Source organism: Lasioglossum baleicum, chromosome 8 (genome assembly GCF_051020765.1).
Source record: "Lasioglossum baleicum chromosome 8, iyLasBale1, whole genome shotgun sequence".
NCBI classification, from domain to species: Eukaryota; Metazoa; Arthropoda; class Insecta; order Hymenoptera; family Halictidae; genus Lasioglossum; species Lasioglossum baleicum.
Genome location: NC_134936.1, coordinates 5,863,422 through 5,883,832, shown reverse-complemented (window position 1 = coordinate 5,883,832; position 20,411 = coordinate 5,863,422). Strand labels below are relative to the sequence as shown.

General features: G+C 35.5%; 1 protein-coding gene and 1 pseudogene across 6 annotated transcripts in view; one reads left to right on the top strand and one right to left on the bottom strand.

The window, feature by feature from the left end:
* LOC143211394 (uncharacterized) overlaps positions 1-20,411 on the top strand; it is a 347,400-nt gene that overhangs the window by 202,205 nt on the left and 124,784 nt on the right. For 5 of the 6 annotated variants that reach the window (XM_076429033.1, XM_076429035.1, XM_076429032.1 and 2 more), the window contains 3 exons: positions 1,349-1,493; positions 5,253-5,646; positions 10,626-11,001. In XM_076429033.1, the coding sequence (XP_076285148.1) occupies positions 1,349-1,493; positions 5,253-5,646; positions 10,626-11,001 (915 nt within the window). The remainder of the gene's footprint in view (positions 1-1,348; positions 1,494-5,252; positions 5,647-10,625; positions 11,002-20,411) is intronic. The other variant, XM_076429034.1, reaches the window with a different exon arrangement.
* Positions 3,118-3,237, bottom strand: LOC143211712 (5S ribosomal RNA; annotated as a pseudogene).

Below are 20,411 nucleotides of genomic sequence, written 5' to 3'. Positions count from 1 at the left end.
AAGTGTAAAATTAATTTGTAAAATTGCTTTAGTTGTTTAATTGATCGAACCGTTGCGCCGAGATTATAATTCTTGTCTGTTTTTAAACATCATTACGATCGATAACTTTAATAACATATACAAGATCGATCTAGGGCGCCATCGCCCTCAAAAGTCCTATTTTTCCGTTTACGACTCGTAGTTTGCATTATTCGGAAGCATACAACTGCGCATGTATCTATTTTTATAGCTGCATGCTGCCGAATAATGCAAACTACGCCTCGTAAACGAAAAAATAGGACTACGTAGGTGGTTCCATTAAAAAAAAAGTGGTAAAATGAAGGTGACTTTAATATCTCTAAAAAAATCACATAAAAACAAAAATTGTTTTTGTATCGTATGAGCCTCATTTTAGTATTCACCCCCGGTGGTCAAGATATTTAATGTACCTTTGAAAACAATAAACATATTTGAGGTGATAACGTTAGGTGACTCACCCTGTATATGCCGTCAAAGCCTTATAACTAGACTGCGGATGTTCATGAAATTATCAATTTTTATAGTCTTTGAAGAAAATGGCATGAAATAAAATCCTATTTTTCATGGGAACAGCCTTTAAGCCCAGTCAATGAATGCTCATAAGGAGGGTGTAGAGAAAAATCGAAGGAATACAATTTTTAACTTTGGGTCTTTGTTTGGACTAGTTAGGAGGTAAACATACTAAAAGTCCCTACTCCTAGCAGGTGAACGATGTACAGGGGGGCACGTAGAAGCTACCTTTTTCCGGTTTTCCGCTTATATCTCGGAAACTATGCGTAATAGCGAAAAATTGAATGCAATCAATCTTATGGCACATTTTGTGAGCTGTAATTTTGTATAGAATGGTCTTATCGCTAGAACGCATAGTTTCCGAGATATAAGCGGAAAACCGAAAAAGGGGACCTTCTATGTGCCCCCCAGCACCCCGCTCACTTCCTAAGAGTAGGGACTTTTAGTATGTATACCTCTTAACTAGTCCAAACAAAGACCCAAAGTGAAAAATTGTGTTCCTTCTATTTCCCTCTACAACTTTTCGTTGACTGGACTATTTGTAGATCCAAAACAAATAAAAATCTTACTAAATTCTATCGAATTTTATATTCTAGCATTTTTTGAAAATATTCATAAGCTGTAAATGCATAAAGATCCGCAGTCTACTTATAACATACTTTAAATTTCAGTCAATGTCGCGGTTTATATTCGTCCCACTGTGAGCCGGGTTAATGCGATTCATACGGCGCCGTATGCGATACACGATGCAACGCATAAACCGTCTGAAAGTGTCGACTGATAAGTGTCGTAGTGACGTTATTCTTCGATATGGTTGTAGGAGTTTCACGAGAATCTCATCCGGAGAGGACTTTTCCGCAAGAGGAGCGTGTCGCTGGAGGATGGCGTACAAGGTTTAACGTCGGACGACTTTATGCTGCCGAGATCACTTCCTACATCTCCCACGTCGCCGACTACAGTCGCAAGTATGAGATACGATTTACAACGTGCCAGTGCGCGTTATTTTTCCGGCTAGTAAAATTTTCAGAAAGTTTCGCGGCCGGGGCTCGCGAGTTTGCGGCGACGCGATCCTCGTTTTACACGGGGACTTTTTATGAACGTGGCGCCGCGGCAATTTCAACGGGGCGAAAAAAGAACGACGCTGATTTATCTTCGGTCTCATTCCTTTTACCGCGCATGCTTAATGCAACCGTTTTTTATCGTTTAAGCACCGTTTGTTTTGTTGCCGCTTCCATTTCGTTCTTCGGCCGTTACGGTGTCCTATTAACTGCACTTTCAGATTGGCATTGAATTCTTATTGGCGCACAAATAACATTGTCCAACACCTTTAGTCAACAATTACTGTTAGCTGATTTTTATAGAGCTTTTTTACGCTGATTCCCAATCTCCCCTTACTTTCCCCCCTAGACGCAATTTCTCCTCGAGAAGATATTTTGCTTTGTGGTTCGATAAAAACGTCGACGTTGCAAACTTCAAGGAGGGGTTTCTCAAGATAAAAGTCTGCTCTATCTCATTGGTATAGTTTGATTTTACGCTGGACCCTTATTTTTTAAGATAAATTCAAAAATATCCTCAAAAATTGGTGCAAAAGTAGTGTCTCTCCGTCTTTAATAACTAATTTGAACATGTTTAAACGATCATAATGTACAGTGGCCGAGATAATGATAGGTTCATAGCCCGAACTAGCGTGTTTACTGTTGTCATTCTTATCTGCATAGCGGAACACCTCCTATGGTGTTTGTTTATATTTAGAAAAGTCGTGTTCTTACTACTGTAGATGCATTTAGTTTAGTTTCGACAGCGCAAGTGTTTGGACGTAATTGATTGTGAAATTTGCTAAAACTTATTATGGTAATAGAGCGACATAATCTTAGGTTAACAATAACACTGTCCAACACCAAATTTGTTCCCCAATTACTGTTGGGTCATTCGTATAGAGTATTTTGCTCTGATTCCGAATCTGTCCTTGAGTTTTCTCCAAGATGCACAGTTTTTGAGAAACATGACCTTGAAAAAAAAACTAATTTTTCGACTTTAAACAAATATTGTGATGTTATTATAAAAGATATTGAATTGTTCTTTGCAGCAAAAGATTCTGTAGACTTTCCCGAATACAGTGATATCCAATATCAATACATTATGAATGTTTAAACGTGTTTAAACAATCATTAAAGACAGAGAGACACCACTTTGCACCAATTTTTTAGGATATTTTTGAATTTATCTCAAAAAATAAGGGTCCAGCGGAAAATTGAACTACATATACAACGCGATAGAGCAGACTTTTATCTTGAGTAACCAGTGGTTACTAACCACCCTTTCAAGTTTGCAACGTCGACGTTTTTTTTCGAACCAGAATGCAAGATATCTTCGCCCGACATGAGTTGCCGCCAGTGGCGGTCACCATGATTGCGGTCGTTCGACGGAATACGTCGTGACTCGGCCGGTACCACTTGGACGCTGGTGGTGACCGTAAAAACTTTTATTTTGGTTATTAGAACTAATCGCTCCGAAAAGCAAAGAATTTCGTAATACTAACAAGGGCACCTTTTTTAAATTTTTAAAGTGGGTAGAAATAAAAAAATAGAGAGCCAACAACACGTGGTGTTCCCAGGCGGTCACCCATCCAAGTACTGACCACGCTCAGCGCTGTTTAACTTCGATGATCGGACGAGAATCGGTTTATTGCAACGCGATATGGTCGTTGGACATTTTTGCAGCATAACTAATTCGTACAGTAGAGTCTCTTTGTTCTTTCGTTTACTTTACAATCAACCCTTGATCGCAATGTCGGTGAAATTTTCAGCGAATTAAAAATTTTACACTTACTGGCGACAGTTTTCTTACGGTATATAGTCCAGTCAATGAATGCTCATAAGGGGGGGCGTAGAGGGAAATGGAAGAAACACAAGTTTTAACTTTGGGACTTTGTTTGGACTAGTTAGGAGGTAAACATACTAAAAGTCCCCACTCCTAGGACGTGACCGGGCTACAGGAGAGCACGTAGAAGTCACCTCTGTCGGTTTTCTGCTTACACATATATCTCGGAAACTATGCGTCCTAGCGATAAGACCATTCTATACAAAATTAAAGCTGACAATATGTGCCACAAAATTGATTGGATTCAGTTTTTCGCTATCTCGCATATTTTTCAAGATATCCGCGATCAAAGTTCACTAATTGTGCTGAAGAGTTAGCTAGTCAAATAAGGCTCTTCTTTTTCACAATCAGTGAACTTTGAGCGCGGATATCTTGGAAAATATGTGAGATAGTGAAAAACTGAATGGAATCAAACTTATGGGACATATTGTCAGCTTTAGTTTTGTATAGAAAGGTCTTATCGCTAGGACGCATAATTTCCGAGATATTAGCGGAAAACCGACAAGGGGGACCTTATGCGTGCATTTGAAGTTGAAATTGAAAAATGGAAGTTGACATTGAAAAATTAAAGTTGAAAATGATGTTTTGAAATTGAAGATAAAATCGAAAATTGAGGTTGAAATTGGAAGATTGAAGTTGAACTTGAAAAATTAAAGTTGAAATTGAGAAATTGATGTTGAAACTGAAAAATTGAAGTTGGAATTGAAGTTGAAATTGAGAAATTGATGTTGAAACTGAAAAATGGGAGTGGAAACTGAAAAAGTGAAGTTGAAATTGTAGAGTTGAAATTGAAAGTGAAGTTGAAAATGAAGTTTGGAAATTGAAGGTAAAATTGAAAAATTGAGGTTGAAATTGGAAAATTGAGGTTGAAATTGAAAAATTGAAGTTAAACTGGAAAAATTGAAGTTGAAATTGAAAAATTGAAGTTGGAATTGTAGTTGAAATTGAGAAATTGATGTTGAAACTGAAAAATGGGAGTGGAAACTGAAAAAGTGAAGTTGAAATTGGAGTGTTGAAATTGTAGAGTTGAAATTGAAAGTGAAGTTGAAAATGAAGTTTGGAAATTGAAGATAAAATTGAAAAATTGTGGTTGAAATTGGAAAATTGAGGTTGAAATTGAGAAATTGAAGTTAAACTGGAAAAATTGAAGTTGAAATTGAAAAATTGAAGTTGGAATTGTAGTTGAAATTGAGAAATTGATGTTGAAACTGAAAAATGGGAGTGGAAACTGAAAAAGTGAAGTTGAAATTGGAGTGTTGAAATTGAAAGTGAAGTTGAAATTGAAATTGAAATTGAAGCAAAACCACCAACTCGAACAAATAATACTAAAGTGAACTTTGAGCGCGGATATCTCGGGAACTATGCGAGATAGCGAAAAATTGAATGTAATCAATCTTATGGCACATTTTGTCAGCTTTAAGTTTGTATGCAATGGTCTTATCGCTAGGATACATAGTTTCCGAGATATAAGCAGAAAACCGAAAAAGGGGACCTGCTACGTGCCTCCCTGCACTTCGCTCACCTCCTAGGAGTAAGGACTTTTAGTATGTTTACCTCCTAACTAGTGCAAACAAAGTCCCAAAGTTAAAAATTGTGTTCTTTCCATTTCCCTCTACACCCCCCTTATGTGCATTCATTGACTGGACTATATGTATACATAGAATGAAGTAAATAGTATAGTATGTAGAATGAAGTATAAAGTATAAGTATAAAGTATATGTAGATTGAAGTAAGATTGAAGTAGATGGGAAAGATCGGTGGAGTTGACTTTGCTCACACCTGTCCCTCCTGGCTTGTCCGAATGTTACTAGGAGCTACTGTATGTGTCTATGATGATGTTTCAGCACCAAGAAGGATCTTACAGGATCCTGACGATTACGAGATGACACCGTTGAGGATGCTGCAGCAAACGGAAGCACTATGTCCTATGGTTTTCAGTCCTGGATCTGCGCTTTCCGGCATGATCACATCGCCATTCGCTTCGAGCGATTCGTTAACAAACGATATCACGAGGGACGATGGAATTTGGAACGAGTCTCAAGCGACGGTCCTCCAGGCTGATACGTTAGCCCTTCTGACACCGTCCTCTAGGAGGAGACATCTCCTGCTTCTGCAACATCAACAACGATCCTCGATGGACACCGAGGCGCTCGATGTTGAGGAAATAATGGAATCACGTTCATCCAGTCCGAGGATACATCTCGCGCCAGCGATGCCCATCCAACCGCTAACGCCAAGGTAATTATACACAATGATATTCACCATACTCTAAGCACATATCATTGCAAAAGTTCCTGTCCAGTTCATATCCAAATGCAAAAAGAATACAATGTGTATTGTAATTATTAGAAAATTCATTACTACGTCGTACATCCTGCTCGATACCAAACAAGTTTTGAGTGAATCATTTTTTTACACAACAAACAATTTGCAAAATTAAGTGGTACTATTAAATGACTCACCATGCTCATATGCATCGCTGTTCTTTTTTTATGGAATTAATAATAATATTTCTTAAATATTTAAGGTGATTATACAATAATGTTCACCATATTCTAATCACATCATTGCAAAAGTTCCTGCCCAGTTCGTACCCAAATGCAAAACGAATCAAATTGTATTGTCATTATTAGAAAATTGATTACTACATCGTACAGCCTGCTTGCTATTAAACAAGTTTTGTGGAAAACGTTTTTTTATATAACAAACAGTTTGCAAATTTAAGTGGTACATACTACTAAATGACTCACCATGCTCATATGCATCGCTTTGGATTTTTTATGGAATTAACAATAATAATTAAAAAATATTTAAGGTAATTATTAGACAGCGGATCTTTATGAAAAATAATAAAAATTGTTTGCGTCGATTGCAAGAAATGGAAACCATATTGTAGAATGCTATTTCCTCCCTTATTAATTGTAATAGATGAGAAATCATATATTGGCATCTTCAATTTTCAAAATTTTCCTACAGTTTTGAATATCATCTACTCAAGTAGATGATATATAGTAATTATAATAGTAATGTTCACCAATTTCTAATCACATCATTGCAAAAGTTCCTGCCGAGTTCGTACCCAATTGCAAAAAGAATACAATTGGTACATGTTGCCATTATTACAAAATTAATTACTACGTCGTAGACCCTGCTCGATACCAAACAAATTTTGAGGAAGACATTTCTTTATTTAACAAACAGTTTGCTTTAAGTGATACTATTAAATAACTCATCATGCTCACATCGCTAAAATATTTAATTGATCGCATATTGGACAACGTGCTCGTTAAAGCTGTTTTATATTTTGTAAAAATATTCAAATTGTCCAATTACACATTTTTATAGCTATAAGAAATATATTAATCAAAAGTATCAGTGATTGTGCAAACATTTGCGCTTATTTTGTTTCTTTGTCATTGTTAAGCGTCGCTAAGCGAGACCGTTTTCCTTGTTCCTCGTTCTGAAACAATTTTCAGCGTGGTCTTACTTTTGAGTTCTGCTTTTTCAAGAAAGCTGTTATTCCTGCTTGTTCACCATCGCACGAGAAACCTTTATAAATTTTATAACACGCGGCAGCGCATTTCTGAAGTTCTCTTGAGAATTTTCTATTTCTTTCGGCGGGAATATCACGTTACTCCTGGACCTTTTTTAATTCTTCAAACGTTTTAAAGCGAGATCGTGTTGTAGGAACTTTTGTTACACCGAGGTTGCCATTGTTTTATTGCAATCGTTATTATGCAACAGTGTTAGATGGAGAAGCAGTGTGTCATTTTACAAAAAAAGTTTTTAAAATAGTACAGTATTGATAATATTATTATAGAATTATGATTTGTTAAAAATATTTTATAGGGTGTCTCACTTAATTGTGACCCCCAGAAAATCTTCTTTATTTTTGACAGAGTAAATAATTTTTTATGTATGATCTTGAAGGTCGTCGATGTTTTGGTGTTGCAAAGCGATGATAAAATTGAGGTATTTATTCAATAACACGAGAAGTTACCTCGAAAATGGCAAAAAGTAATAGAACAGACTGGAAAATGCTATTTCTAATGTAACAAAGTCGTTGAGGAATGAAATCAGTTTTTATATTATTCTTGCTCTCCACAATCAATGCAAAACATTTTTATTTTCCATAAAAATTAGCAGTCTATCACTTTATTCTTCAATCTTCATCTTACAACATTAATTGTTCAACTTCATCATCAAAATGCTTTAGTTTCTTAAAAACTTGTCTATTATTTAAAGATATAGAAGAGAAATTATAATGTCAGACATATATTTAACAAACTGTTTCCTTGATCTCGATCGACAACTTGTTAATAACTTATATTAATGTTTTCAGCGCACTGGTTCGATCTGATGCTACTACTTAAGCAATTTTGCAAATTACCACAAAATTTTCAACGTTTCGGTCAACTATTTAGACCATTTTCAAGAAAAATTTTCATGTAATTGTGTCTGTAAAAATGATTAAAATTAATATAAAGTATTTTCTAACAAATAAAATCTGTTAAAGGTTTAAAATACATCAAAAGTAGATTGAATGTCAATTAATAAATTACCACAACTTCGTATGGTATACAAAAAGTGGAAACATGTTGCTTGGATTTTTCACGGTTCATATTTACCGCCAAATATTGATTGGCCAATGGATCGACCGATGTTTTCTGATTCATAGCCTCTTCAAATTTTAACGTTTGTCCTCAGTTCGTATTGGTTCGTATATTACAGGCATGGAATCAACATGTGTTATAAAGTTGTAAAGAGTTTAAAATAATTTGTTCATTTAGCAAGTATGTTTGTTTTTTCTTAGAACATTTGGTTTTTGTGCGAAACGCAACATAAATTACACTTTATATTAATTTTAATAATTTTTACAGACGCAATTATATGAAAAGTTTTCTTGAAAATGGTCTAAATCATTGACCAAAACGTTGAAAATTTTGTGGTAATTTGCAAAATTTCTTAAGTAGTAGCATCAGATCGAACCAATGCGCTGAAAACATTAATATAAGATATATATCAAAGTGTGGAAGAGGTTCGGTACGGTTTCCCGCCTTGAAAACTTTCTGGTACTCCACTTCACATACAACTTCACTTTTTCAATTTCTAGTTCCATTTTTCAGATTCAACATCAATTTCAACTTCAATTCCAACTTCAATTGTTCAGTTTCAACATCAATTTCTCAATTTCAACTTCAATTCCAACATCAACCTTTCAATTCCAACTTCAATATTTCAGTTTCAACATCAATTTCTCAATTTCAACTTCAATTTTTCAAGTTCAACTTCAATTTTCCAATCTCAACCACAATTTTTCGATTTTATCTTCAATTTCAAAACATCATTTTCAACTTCAATTTCAATTTCAACTTTAATTTTTCAATGTCAACTTTAATGTTTCAATTTCAACTTTAATTTCAACTTCAATTTTTCTTTGTCAATATCAATTTTTCAATTTCAACTTCAAGTTTCCAATGTCCACTTCAATTTTTGAGTTTCAGCATCTATTTCTCAATTTCAACATCAATTTTTCAATTTCAACTTCAATTATTCAGTTTCAACATCAATTTCTCAAATTCGACTTCAATTTTTCAATTTCAACTTCAAATAATCGTAGAAGGTCCACTTTTTCGGTTTTCTGTTTATATCTTGGAAATGATGCGCCCTAGCGATAAGATCATTCTATACAAAATTAAAGCTGACTAAATGTGCCATAAGATTGATCCGATTAATTTTTTTGTTATCTCTCATAGTTCCCGAGATATCCACGCTCAAAGTTCACTGTGGTATTATTTGTTCGAGGTAGTGTTTTTGCTTCAATTTCAATTTCAACTCTTCAATTTCAACACTCCAATTTCAACTTCACTTTTTCAGTTTCCACTCCCATTTTTCAGTTTCAACATCAATTTCTCAATTTCAACTTCAATTCCAACACCAATTTTTCAAATTCCGCTTCACATACAACTTCACTTTTTCAATTTCTACTTCCATTTTTCAGTTTTCCGCGTTGAAAACTTTCTGGTATGGTATTCTCTAATACTTCGTGAGACTTCATTTCACTCTAAATGTTCTTTCCATGAAATCAAAAGTCAAACTGCTCAAGTACGGACACAATGTTAGAATGTTCAGACAAATGCCTATCTACAGCGAAACATAACATTCGACACTTATATTTTAAAGGAATTGAATAAAATGTTAACGCGTTTAAACAATAATAACTTGTGTACCGAGGCACAATGGGGTGTGAATCTTGCATGATTTCATAGAGAAAAGTACGCTGAAAATAATGCACTTTAATAAAATGCGGGACTTTGTGGGCCTCGAAAGATATCCTTCGCCAAAGATTGAAAACTTTGAAGATTCTCTTGAGTTTATTGAGCATTGTTATTTCAATAAAGTATAAATATTAAATCTTAGTATAAAAGATATACTTTGAATATAGATAAATACTATTCATTCGAACTGAAAATGGACACATAATATTAAATAGATTCTCCAGGGTATCAATGAGAAAAGAGGTAATTTTTTCGGTGACAAATGGATTCATAAAATGTTAATTTTTCAATGCGTATTCTAATCACAATTTTTTAATAAATCTCATTATTTGCATCGTTTTCGAGTGTCATGGACATTAAAGAAGCAATATACATTCGATGAACATCGATTTGGTCAAATTGCTTTTTAACCCCTTCCCTTACAACATGGTGTCTGATTCGTGATGAAGATTCTGAACATCGTCTAATAAATATGTATGCTACTAATTTCCTTTAAACCCAAATAAGATTTTACTTTGGTTTTGTTAATGTACAGCTATTGAAGAATATGTAAGCATACAATAGATATAAATTTTTTAAGTTTTTAGTAAAGTATGCGAACTACAAAAAGGTTCTAATCACTGAAACCGTGAAACCAATCGTAAGGCAAGGGGTTAACCAAACGAACAGTTAGATCGGGTGAGTGGACCAGTGTGTGACGGTTAGTTTGTCCGGAAAATTATCAACAATTCGTAAATAGAACGTCGCGAAAACAATGGAGAAAGATAATAATGAATTCACAAAGTTCCCCAGCTGTTCCTAACTCCATATTCACGATAGAGATAGGGACCTGCCACAAAGCCCATCAAGCGCGCTGTAAATACCCATGGTTCAGTGAGATCATAGAAAGTGGGCCCGTGATAGAGACGCGCGATGTAAAGCTTGAAGCGATTTTTAAAGGCAATTACTTCTCAGCGTCGAATCGTCCACCACTCCGAGCAATGGCAGACCAAGGAGCGCATTCCGTCGACCGAGTCCTGGTCCGCCGTTGTCGCAACCGCAGTCGCAATCGTCGAGCGAGTTCGGTTTGAGCCTCGCGAGGACAGACTCGGGTGGCCGAACAAACACCGACCTGTCCGAGACCTCCGAGGACTACGTCACTGCCAACACCTCCACCGAGACTGGGACCACAACCGGCACTTCGGCAACGACCAGTTCCTGGTCGAGGCCACCGCAGACGTCCAGCGCCGCTGCGTCCGCCTCGGCGACAGCCACAGCCGCCGAAGGAAGTTCCTTCGAGAGTGCAAGTTCCATTTACAGCTTGGCTCGCAGCGAGGTGAGTCTACTCTATCCTATCTGTGTGTGTGTGTGTCTCTTTTCCGATGTATTGTTACTGGTGCTGTTCAGTGTGAGAGACTCGGACACCCGGGCAAACAAGTATTAGGGGAGACTGGAGCTAGTTGACTAACTTTGAACATATTTAATTTTTACCGATGGACCATTAGCATTTTGCTGATTTGTTGTACACCAAAAGTTTGCACATCGACTTGGGTATACAGATTTAACCCGGCGTTGGTAAGGTGGGAAAATGTATCGTAAGTGGTAAGGTGGGGTCTCACAGACCCACCGAAATTATATATTGTATTATAGAAATATAAATACCTCTTTCATAGTTATAAGATTAGGTATTGCTTAAGAGGCTTGCAATTTATCAGAGTAAAAACGCAGATCCACGAAATTAAATTTTTATTATTCAAAAATACTTAACTAATGAAACATCTTTACAATGTTACAATAAATCTAAAATATCTGGGGTCTGTGAGACCCCACATAACTAACGTCGGGTTAATTTTGAAAATCACTTTGATTGAACCTAGTTGTAGTCTTAATTAGATTAGTGAGAGTAACAAGTCGACAACCCCCGGTTGTGGGGTTAGTTGACATATCTGATGGGTCAGTTGACTTAACAGTTACTTTTAAGTGTTTAAGGAAAGACAATAGTATTAACGATACTTAAATTTTTATTTGTTCATACATATCTACTGTAAAGAATCAGATGATGATTTGTAGGCAAAATTCAGCCTTAGGCTTACCAATCATCATCCGAGTCACAGTTAATACACACATCTGATGCATTTTTCGTGAGCCCATTTGCTGCAACGTGTGCACTGCACTCAGTTTTGACCACGAACGCTGTCAGTGTATAGTCCAGTCAACGAAAAGTTGTAGAGGGAAATGGTAGGAACACAATTTTTAACTTTGGGTCTTTGTTTGGACTAGTAAGGAGGTAAACGTACTAAAAGTCCCCACTTCTAGGAGGTGAGCGGGGTGCGGGGGGGGGGGGCACATAGAAGGTCCCCTTTCTCGGTTTTCGGAAACTATGTGTCCTAGCAATAAGACCATTCTATACAAAATTAAAGCTGACAAAATGTACCGCAAGATTAATTCGATTCAGCTTTTCGCTATCTCGCATAGTTCCCGAAATATCTGCGCTCAAAGTTCACTTTGGTATTATTTGTTCGAGTTAGTGTTTTTGCTTCAATTTCAATTTCAACTTCTCTTTCAATTTCAGCTCTTCAATTTCAACATTTCAATTTCAACTTCACTTTTTCAGTTTCCACTCCCATTTCTCAGTTTCAACATCAATTTCTCAGATTCAACTTTAATTTTTCAATTTCAACTTCACTTCAACTTCAATTTTTCATTGTCAATATCAATTTTTCAATTTCAACTTCGTCTTCAATTTCCATTTCAACTCTTCTATTTCATCTTCGACTTCAATTTCTATTTCAACTCTTCAATTTCAACACTCTAATTTCAACTTCACTTTTTCAGTTTCCACTCCCATTTTTCAGTTTTAACATCAATTTTTTAGTTTCAACATCAATTTCTCAATTTCAACTTCAAATGCACGTAGAAGGTCTCCCTTTTCGGGTTTCCGCTTATATCTTGGAAATTATGTGTCCTAGCGACAAGCCCATTCCATGCAAAATTAAAGTTGACAAAATATGCCATAAGATTGATTCCATTCAGTTTTTCGCTATCTCGCGTAGTTTCCGAGATATCCGCGCTCAAAGTTCACTAATTGTGCTGACAAGTTAGCTAGTCAAATAAGGTAAAAAACGTGAGGCAAAAATTTCTTTTTCACAATTAATGAACTTTGAGCGCGGTTATCTCGGTAACTATGCGATATAGCGAAAATCTTGTGGCACATTTTGTCAGCTTTAATTTTGTATAGAATGGTCTTATCGCTAGGACGCATAGTTTTCGAGATATAAGCGGAAAACCGAAAAGGGGACCTTCTACGTGCCTCCCTGTACATCGCTCACCTTGTAGCAGTAGGGACTTTTAGTATGTTTACTTCCTAAATAGTCCAAACAATGTCCGAAAATTAAAAATTGTGTTCCTTCCATTTCCCTCTACACCCCCCTTACGAACATTCATTGACTGGACTATGTAAGATTAATTGCAGATCAAGCATTCTGAATCATCTTCTGATTCCGAGGACAAGGAATCTTTCTTGAATGACTTTAAATTCTATGCTTAGTCATGTATAGTGGCAATTCAAATTGAATTTGGAAAAGAAAAATATCTTTCATTCTTTGTAAGTCTGAGGGGAATACCCTTCTGTTATCAATATTTATCTGCTGCGAACACCTAGATTTGGAATGAACTTCCAAGAGATATTTCCCAAGTGAAACCTGAATTTTATGCGATTTTGTATGATATTAAAATTAGAATAAAAATTAGATTAGAAAATTAAAATTGCAATAAAAAAGTAAATGTAAAAATAGCGAAAAATATGTGGTACTCGTATCTATTGTTATATTAAAAAAAACTTTCAATTATGACCGAAATATACACTAAGGAGCATAACTATGTGATTCAACACACTTTAAATCAGAATAACTTTTTATGAATGGACCAAACGACTTCAACTTTTCTGTAAAGCTAGAAGAATTAGTTCAGTAAATGACTTCTAAAAAATATTTTGAAAAAATGCATGTTTCGACTTCGACTGTTGGTCGGAAATGCCGGGGTGCCGGGATCGCCCAGATTTGAGCGCGCGAGGAAAGAGAACGTGAAGGATAGAATAACGAAGAAACTCGCGGGAGTGGAATGGTTCGTTTGAATGTAACAAATCACTTTATTAACGCTAGGTTTTATTCGATTTGCCAAATGAGCGAGAGTATAGAATAAGGCGCGAGAATACAGAATAAGAAAGACTATGATTAGAGCAGAGCGTACTACGTCGCGAGGTATGAATCCTCCGACGAAGGAGGATCCTGAAATAGACATTGATTCGGCGAGTGTGGTGTTACATTAAACACATCTTTTAAATTTTTGTTATTGGCCTAGCTAAAAAAGTAGTAAAAATCAATTTTTACTATTGTTTTTCACAATTCCGATCAAATAAATTTTTTCAAAATATTTTTTAGACGTCATTTACTAAACTAATTCTTCTAGCCTTACAGAGAAATTGAAGTCGTTTGGTCCATTCATAAAAAAGTTATTCTGATTTAAAGTGTGTTGAATCATTTATGCTCGTTAGTGTAACAGTTTTTAAATTTAGTAGTTATTTTCGGATCTGTTTCAAGTTTTCAAGCCCTGGTTGCTACAACTTGAAACTTAGAATTTAGAACCGATATGAGGACCGATATAAGACCGAAAAAATAACGGTCGTAGAATCGAAATGAGGACCGATATCCGATATATGAAGAGCCGTAATCGAAACCGATATTAACCAAAATTTCGGTTCTTCATAACAGTTATTTAGAATATCGGTCCTTCGTGTTCAAGGACCGAAACCGATATCACAACTGTTTCCAGGCCCGAGTTTCGTTGCGTTCACGCAGTGAGCCAATCGAATCGAAAATTTCTTTGGGACACCTTATATTAAATCACTTATGGCAGCGGTTTCCAACCTTTATGCTACTATGCCTCCCTAAAAAAAATTCTTTTTCCGCGCCTCCCTATCTTCTAATCGATATAATAATATAGACACGTTTTAAAATACTGAAAACTACAATTAACAGAATAATAACAAGGTTTTGCTATAACAATAGGAACATGCATATTTATTTTTATATTAATTACTATTTATAAACTACATCTAATGCATCAAAATTTAATGTGAGTGTTGTTGTTGTTTATTGGCACAAAATTTATCAAATCTTGGGGGCAATGTGGAGAGTGCCACTCGTAACTCTTTTTCGACTGTTAACCTGGTTCGATATTTGGTTTTCATTGCAGCCAGTGCCGAAAAGCTCGTTTCGCATAAATAAGACGTTACAAACGGTACATACAAAGATTCATACTCTCCACTAAGATTCACCCAAAATTGAATTATGGTTTCATTTCGAAAGTTTTGTTTCAGTGAGCTGTCTCATGATAATTCTATCAATTTTTCCTTTTCGATGGTTGTTAGCGCAAATTCGTCTTCTTGATTGTCGATAAATGGATCCTGTATCCACAAAACCTTTGAGAAATCAAGGTTTTTGAAATAATTTGAAAAATGCAGCACTGAACCATCCAAGTGTTCGATAAAAAGATTTTTGCTCGCTTCAATATTGGCTGTGTCCCAGAAATCTTTTGAAAGTGAAAACATTTCCAACTCATTCTTTTGTAAATTTAATTTCCATAACTCCAGCTTTTTAATGAAAGCTTTTACTTTCTATTTTTGAACAAGGGGATGCATTTGTGATCCCTGCATTGATTTATTTAAACCGCTCAATTTTCCAAAAATTTCAAGCAAATAGGCAAGTTTAACAATAAAATTATCGTTCGTCCACAAATGTGCCTCTCCATGGTGGTTTTCTTCGAGAAAGGTTGCTATTTCTTCTTTGAGCTGAAACACCCTCCCATATCAACACACAGCTTTGCAAGCAGCCTAGCTCTTAAAGGACTGTTCTTAATGTAGTTTATAATTTTTATAACCTTCGTAAAAATTTGTTCAGTTCCTCGCTCATAGGTTTTGACACTATAGCTGCTCTGTGAAGCATACAGTGCGTCCAGATAGCATGTGGTGCTTTCTTTTTGACCAATGCTTGAAGACCTGCTTTGTGTCCGGATATTGAGTGAGCTCCGTCGGTGCACAGTCCAATGCAATTATTCCACGTTATATCGTTTTCGTCAAAAAATCTGTCTATTATATTAAACATCTCAATGGATGCAGTCTTTCCTGGAATGGGTTTGCAAAATAGTATATCTTCTAATATATTATTTTCCGCAACATATCGAACGTATGCAATTAAATGGGCATCTTTAGCTATATCAGTTGCCTCATCTACTTGAATGGAGAATGTAGAAGTACGCAGCCGAAAAACTAATTGATCGCAAATATCTTCAGATATATCATTGATTCTTCTTCCGACTGTATTATCAGCAAGCGGAATTTGTCGCAACTGTTTTGCATACGATTCGCCGAACAGAAACGGAGCGTTTGCAAAGGCGTCATTTTTAAAATCTTCAGCTCCGGATAATTTTTTAATAGGGCTTAAATGAATGTATAAAAATGTAAGAAAAATAAAAATAAACATTACTTCACTGAATTTGTACTATCGCGTTACGGTATAAAGTTTATTTATTTGTAGATATTATGGTATGAACATTAATTTTTTATTAAAAATTTTGGCGCCTTCCCTGGCAATAGCCAGCGCGTCCCCGGTTGGAAACCGCTGACTTATGGCGAAAAATCATTAGTTTAAAAGATATTTTGATTTTTACACTGAGTACTGGAACTAGTACTTATCGTATGTATGAGGTGTACTCTGTCGTGGAATTGACTTTCATATGACCTTTATGCGTCCACATAGTGGACGATAGTGGGTCAATTTAAATGGGACACCCTGTACATCTGACTTGAGAATTACAAAGCGAAAGGATACACAATGGTTACAAAGAACATGCACATTTTTATTTAAATTGAGTATTGTTACAGAATTTCTTACACACTGTTTTCGCGGAGCAAAAAAGACATTACGTTCCCATTATAACCACGTTTTTGTATTTATTACTATGAACACGTATGTATATGAATACCAGTAAAGTACAAAAGAGGATTCATATTATGGAGAATTATAAAGTAGCAGGAATAATTACTTGGTACTCTTATTTGGCTGCTGTACAAATCTGTGAAGTTTAAAAGGGATTCTCGAGTTGCTGCAATTCCCTGTAGAATATTCGAGTTGGAAACTCCCTTAACGTTTACCAAGAAAGTACTGGGTTACTCTTGACCCGTGTCTTGACACTTTCTTCACTTTCATCATAGCCTTTCGTTGGAAAGGCGTATGGAAATCGTTGGATTGGCGTATCAAAAGGCAGTTTAATAATTTCCCTTTCATTAATACCGAACCTATCCAACCAATTGAAATTACCAGCTTAAAATTTACCCACGTTTATTGAAATTGGAAAGATGTCTGAAGAAGCATCGAATATAGTAAATCCTCTATAAACGCAAAAGCCTCGGGGAGATTCGTTTGCATTTATCGTAGACGGGGACACTATTTTTGGAGCTGCAAAGGCCGAGCCGAATGTAGAAAACGACAGCGCGTGTAAAGAGAGACCGCGACTGCGACTCTCCGCGCCTCTTTCTTTCCCACACGCTGTCCTTCCTTGCGCCCGAAACGTTCATCGTCAATTAAACCACTAAATACAGTTGAAATGATATCGTGTTTGGTCTTATTTTAATCAGAAAAATGCCACAAATATAGGTGAATCCGAAGAAACAGAACACCTAAATATCTCCGTTACTTTTCGTTGTACAAAAAAACTTCTTAGGACAAAGTTACACTGTTTGAAGAGCCACATGTAACGGTGTAAGCGAAAAAAATTTCAAGGTCATTTTTTAATGACATTTCAAGGTCATCGATATTTTTTTAAATGGAATGAGGTTCTTTTTTAATACATCAATCGATGCAACTGGACATTCGTTATAAAAAAGTACTATCCTATGTATGTCGAAAAGTTAGTAGTTCACGAGATATTTCAATTTAAATAACTCTAAGACACCATTACTGTCATACTAACAATAAGACGTTAGCGTTTACTAGCTGGTGTAAATTGAAGAGTTGAAATTGAAATTGAAATATTGAAGTTCTAGTTGAAGTGTTGATATTGAAATTGACGTTGAAATTGAAAAATTGAAGTTGAAGAGTTGATATTGGAATTGAAGTTGAAATGGAAAATTTGATGTCGGCGTTGGTGAAATTGAAGAGTTGAAATTAACGAATTGAAATTGAAAAATTGACGTTGAAATTAAAAAATTGAAATTGAAAAGTTGAAATTAACGAATTGAAATTGAAAAAGTGAAGTTGAAATTAAAAAATTGAAATTGAAGTTGAAATTGGAAAATTGAAATTGAAATTGAAATTGATGTTAGCGTTTACTTACTTGTCTTACAATTAGTTACTTACTTGTGTCTTAGTACGACAGTAATGGTGTCTTAGAGTTAATTAAATTGAAATATCTCGTGAACTACTAACTTTTCGACATACATAGGTTAGTATTTTTTTTATAACGAATGTCCAGTTGCATCGATTGATGTATTAAAAAATACCTCATTCCATTTAAAAAAATATCGATGACCTTGAAATCTCATAGAAAAATGACCTCGAAAATTGTTTCCCTTACACCGTTACATGTGGCCCTTCAAACAGTGTAACTTTGTCCTAAGAAGTTTTTTTGTACAACGAAAAGTAACGGAGATATTTAAGTGTTCTGTTTCTCCGGACTCACCCTGTATATTGGTGGCAGTTTCATAAAAAAATAACTAATGATAAAAAAGGTTTTATATTGGTATTACATTGTGAGGACGCACGGGGCTTTCATCTGTGCCGACGACTGCGACTCTCCGCGTCGCATTAGTACTGGTTCACACCGATATACCTGAGCTGAGATCAGATTACTACAGTGAAGGGGATGTTTTTTTGCGTATATCGTGTACGGCCGTTTTGCGTTCATAGACGATTTACTGTACATTGATTAATTCGGGCATATGTCAGATGCAACGAGAGTAACTTACATAAAAAATTTTTGATCATGATGAGAAGCTCGCAGAGGCTTTTTTGTATAATCTATAAACCTTTAATTCTACCTCAATATCGAAAAGAATTCATTTGTATTCGGTTGGAACGAAAGTTCGTAGCGTTTTTAAATTAAAACTCACAGATGAAATTAGGATATTTATACATAGATTTGTTCATTGACGTATTTTCCATTCTCTTCTATTACTTTTTGCCATTTTTTAGGTGACTTATCATGTTATTCGATAAACCTATGAATAAATATAATGATTTTAACTTTGAATATTGATTTGTAAACGCTACGGACTTCCGTTCCAAGCTATTACATTTAACATAATAAAAATCGCACGAAATTCAAATGAAATCAGCTTGAATATTTTGAGTGAAGTACAAAGTCATTAGTGCAATCCAACCACATTAACGTTAACAGTTTGTATTGCCTCCTGCCATTAACCACGAACATTCTGTGTTTTCAACATTTATTTTGCTTTATCGAGGTCTTCTAGAAGAGCTCCGAACTCTCCATTTTCTGTGAATAACAAGCGAAACGAATAATGAAAAACACTTTGCACTCCTTTGTAATAAAATAAATTAATTAACTCCTTTGTTATAAAATAAAACGGATTTGTATATGTATTTGGTTCTTCCCTTACTTATTTAATTGTCTTATTCTTTAATTAAAAACAAATATATTACCGTATAATTAGCGAACAGAACTGTTTACAATAAGTAGCAGTCGAGGAACTGTCCTTTGAAGTAAATTACGAATAAAACACTTAAAATAGTAGGGAAATAGTTGGCAAAAAAAATTGAAAAATAATTCAGAGTACAAAGGGTTCAACACGATTTTATATGTACGAGCTTGAATCGTTTCTGCATATTCCGACATTTTTCGAGTGTAGCTCATTATTTCAATTGTAAAAAACACTATTAAATGACCTGGGAGAGCATTAGGGTGCTCGTAGGCCCCAGGCTCTTTTCTAATGACTCGGCCATCACTCTCTCTTCTTTTTCCGCCCTCCGCGGACTCGACGTATTCGTCGTTGTCCTGAGGACCTTTTTTGTGACAATTCAGCTTGTACTCAAAAACTCAAGTTTCTACTTCACTTTCTTTTCTCTCCCACCCTGTCACCCGGTCACTGTGCGCACAACTCAACGGTTCTGGCAAAGTTTTCTTCGGAACTAATTCCGTTTTCTACACCATTTAACTGTATGCCAATACCACCGATGCTCAGCACGATTCCAAAATTTTTCATACGCCAGTGAACATTTTTTTGTAACTGGAAAATTAAACATTTCTTCCTAGATAGAATATATCCATTTCCCATGATTTTTTTTGAAATTTCATGAATATGAAATTGGTATGATATCTCATACAATACCTAAATGTTTAGTAAGTGATCAGATACTGATATACACTCCTCAAAAGAATTAAGGGAACACTTGTGCGGACCCGAAAAATTGGTCCCACTTTACGTGATCATAACTCCGTCAAAAATTGCCGTATCGATATCGTTAAACAATTGTTTGAAAGCCTGAAACTTCTAGTTTCAGATGCTCTGATTCAAATGGTTGCTATGTTGGTTTTGTACAAAGTTATAGCGAGATGAAGACAACATTGACGGTTAACAAAAATTTGGTGCAACTTTGGAACATCACACGGGGAGCAACAAATTTTTTTTGATAAATCGCGTTAATATCATTTGGATGGGCTATCTTTCCT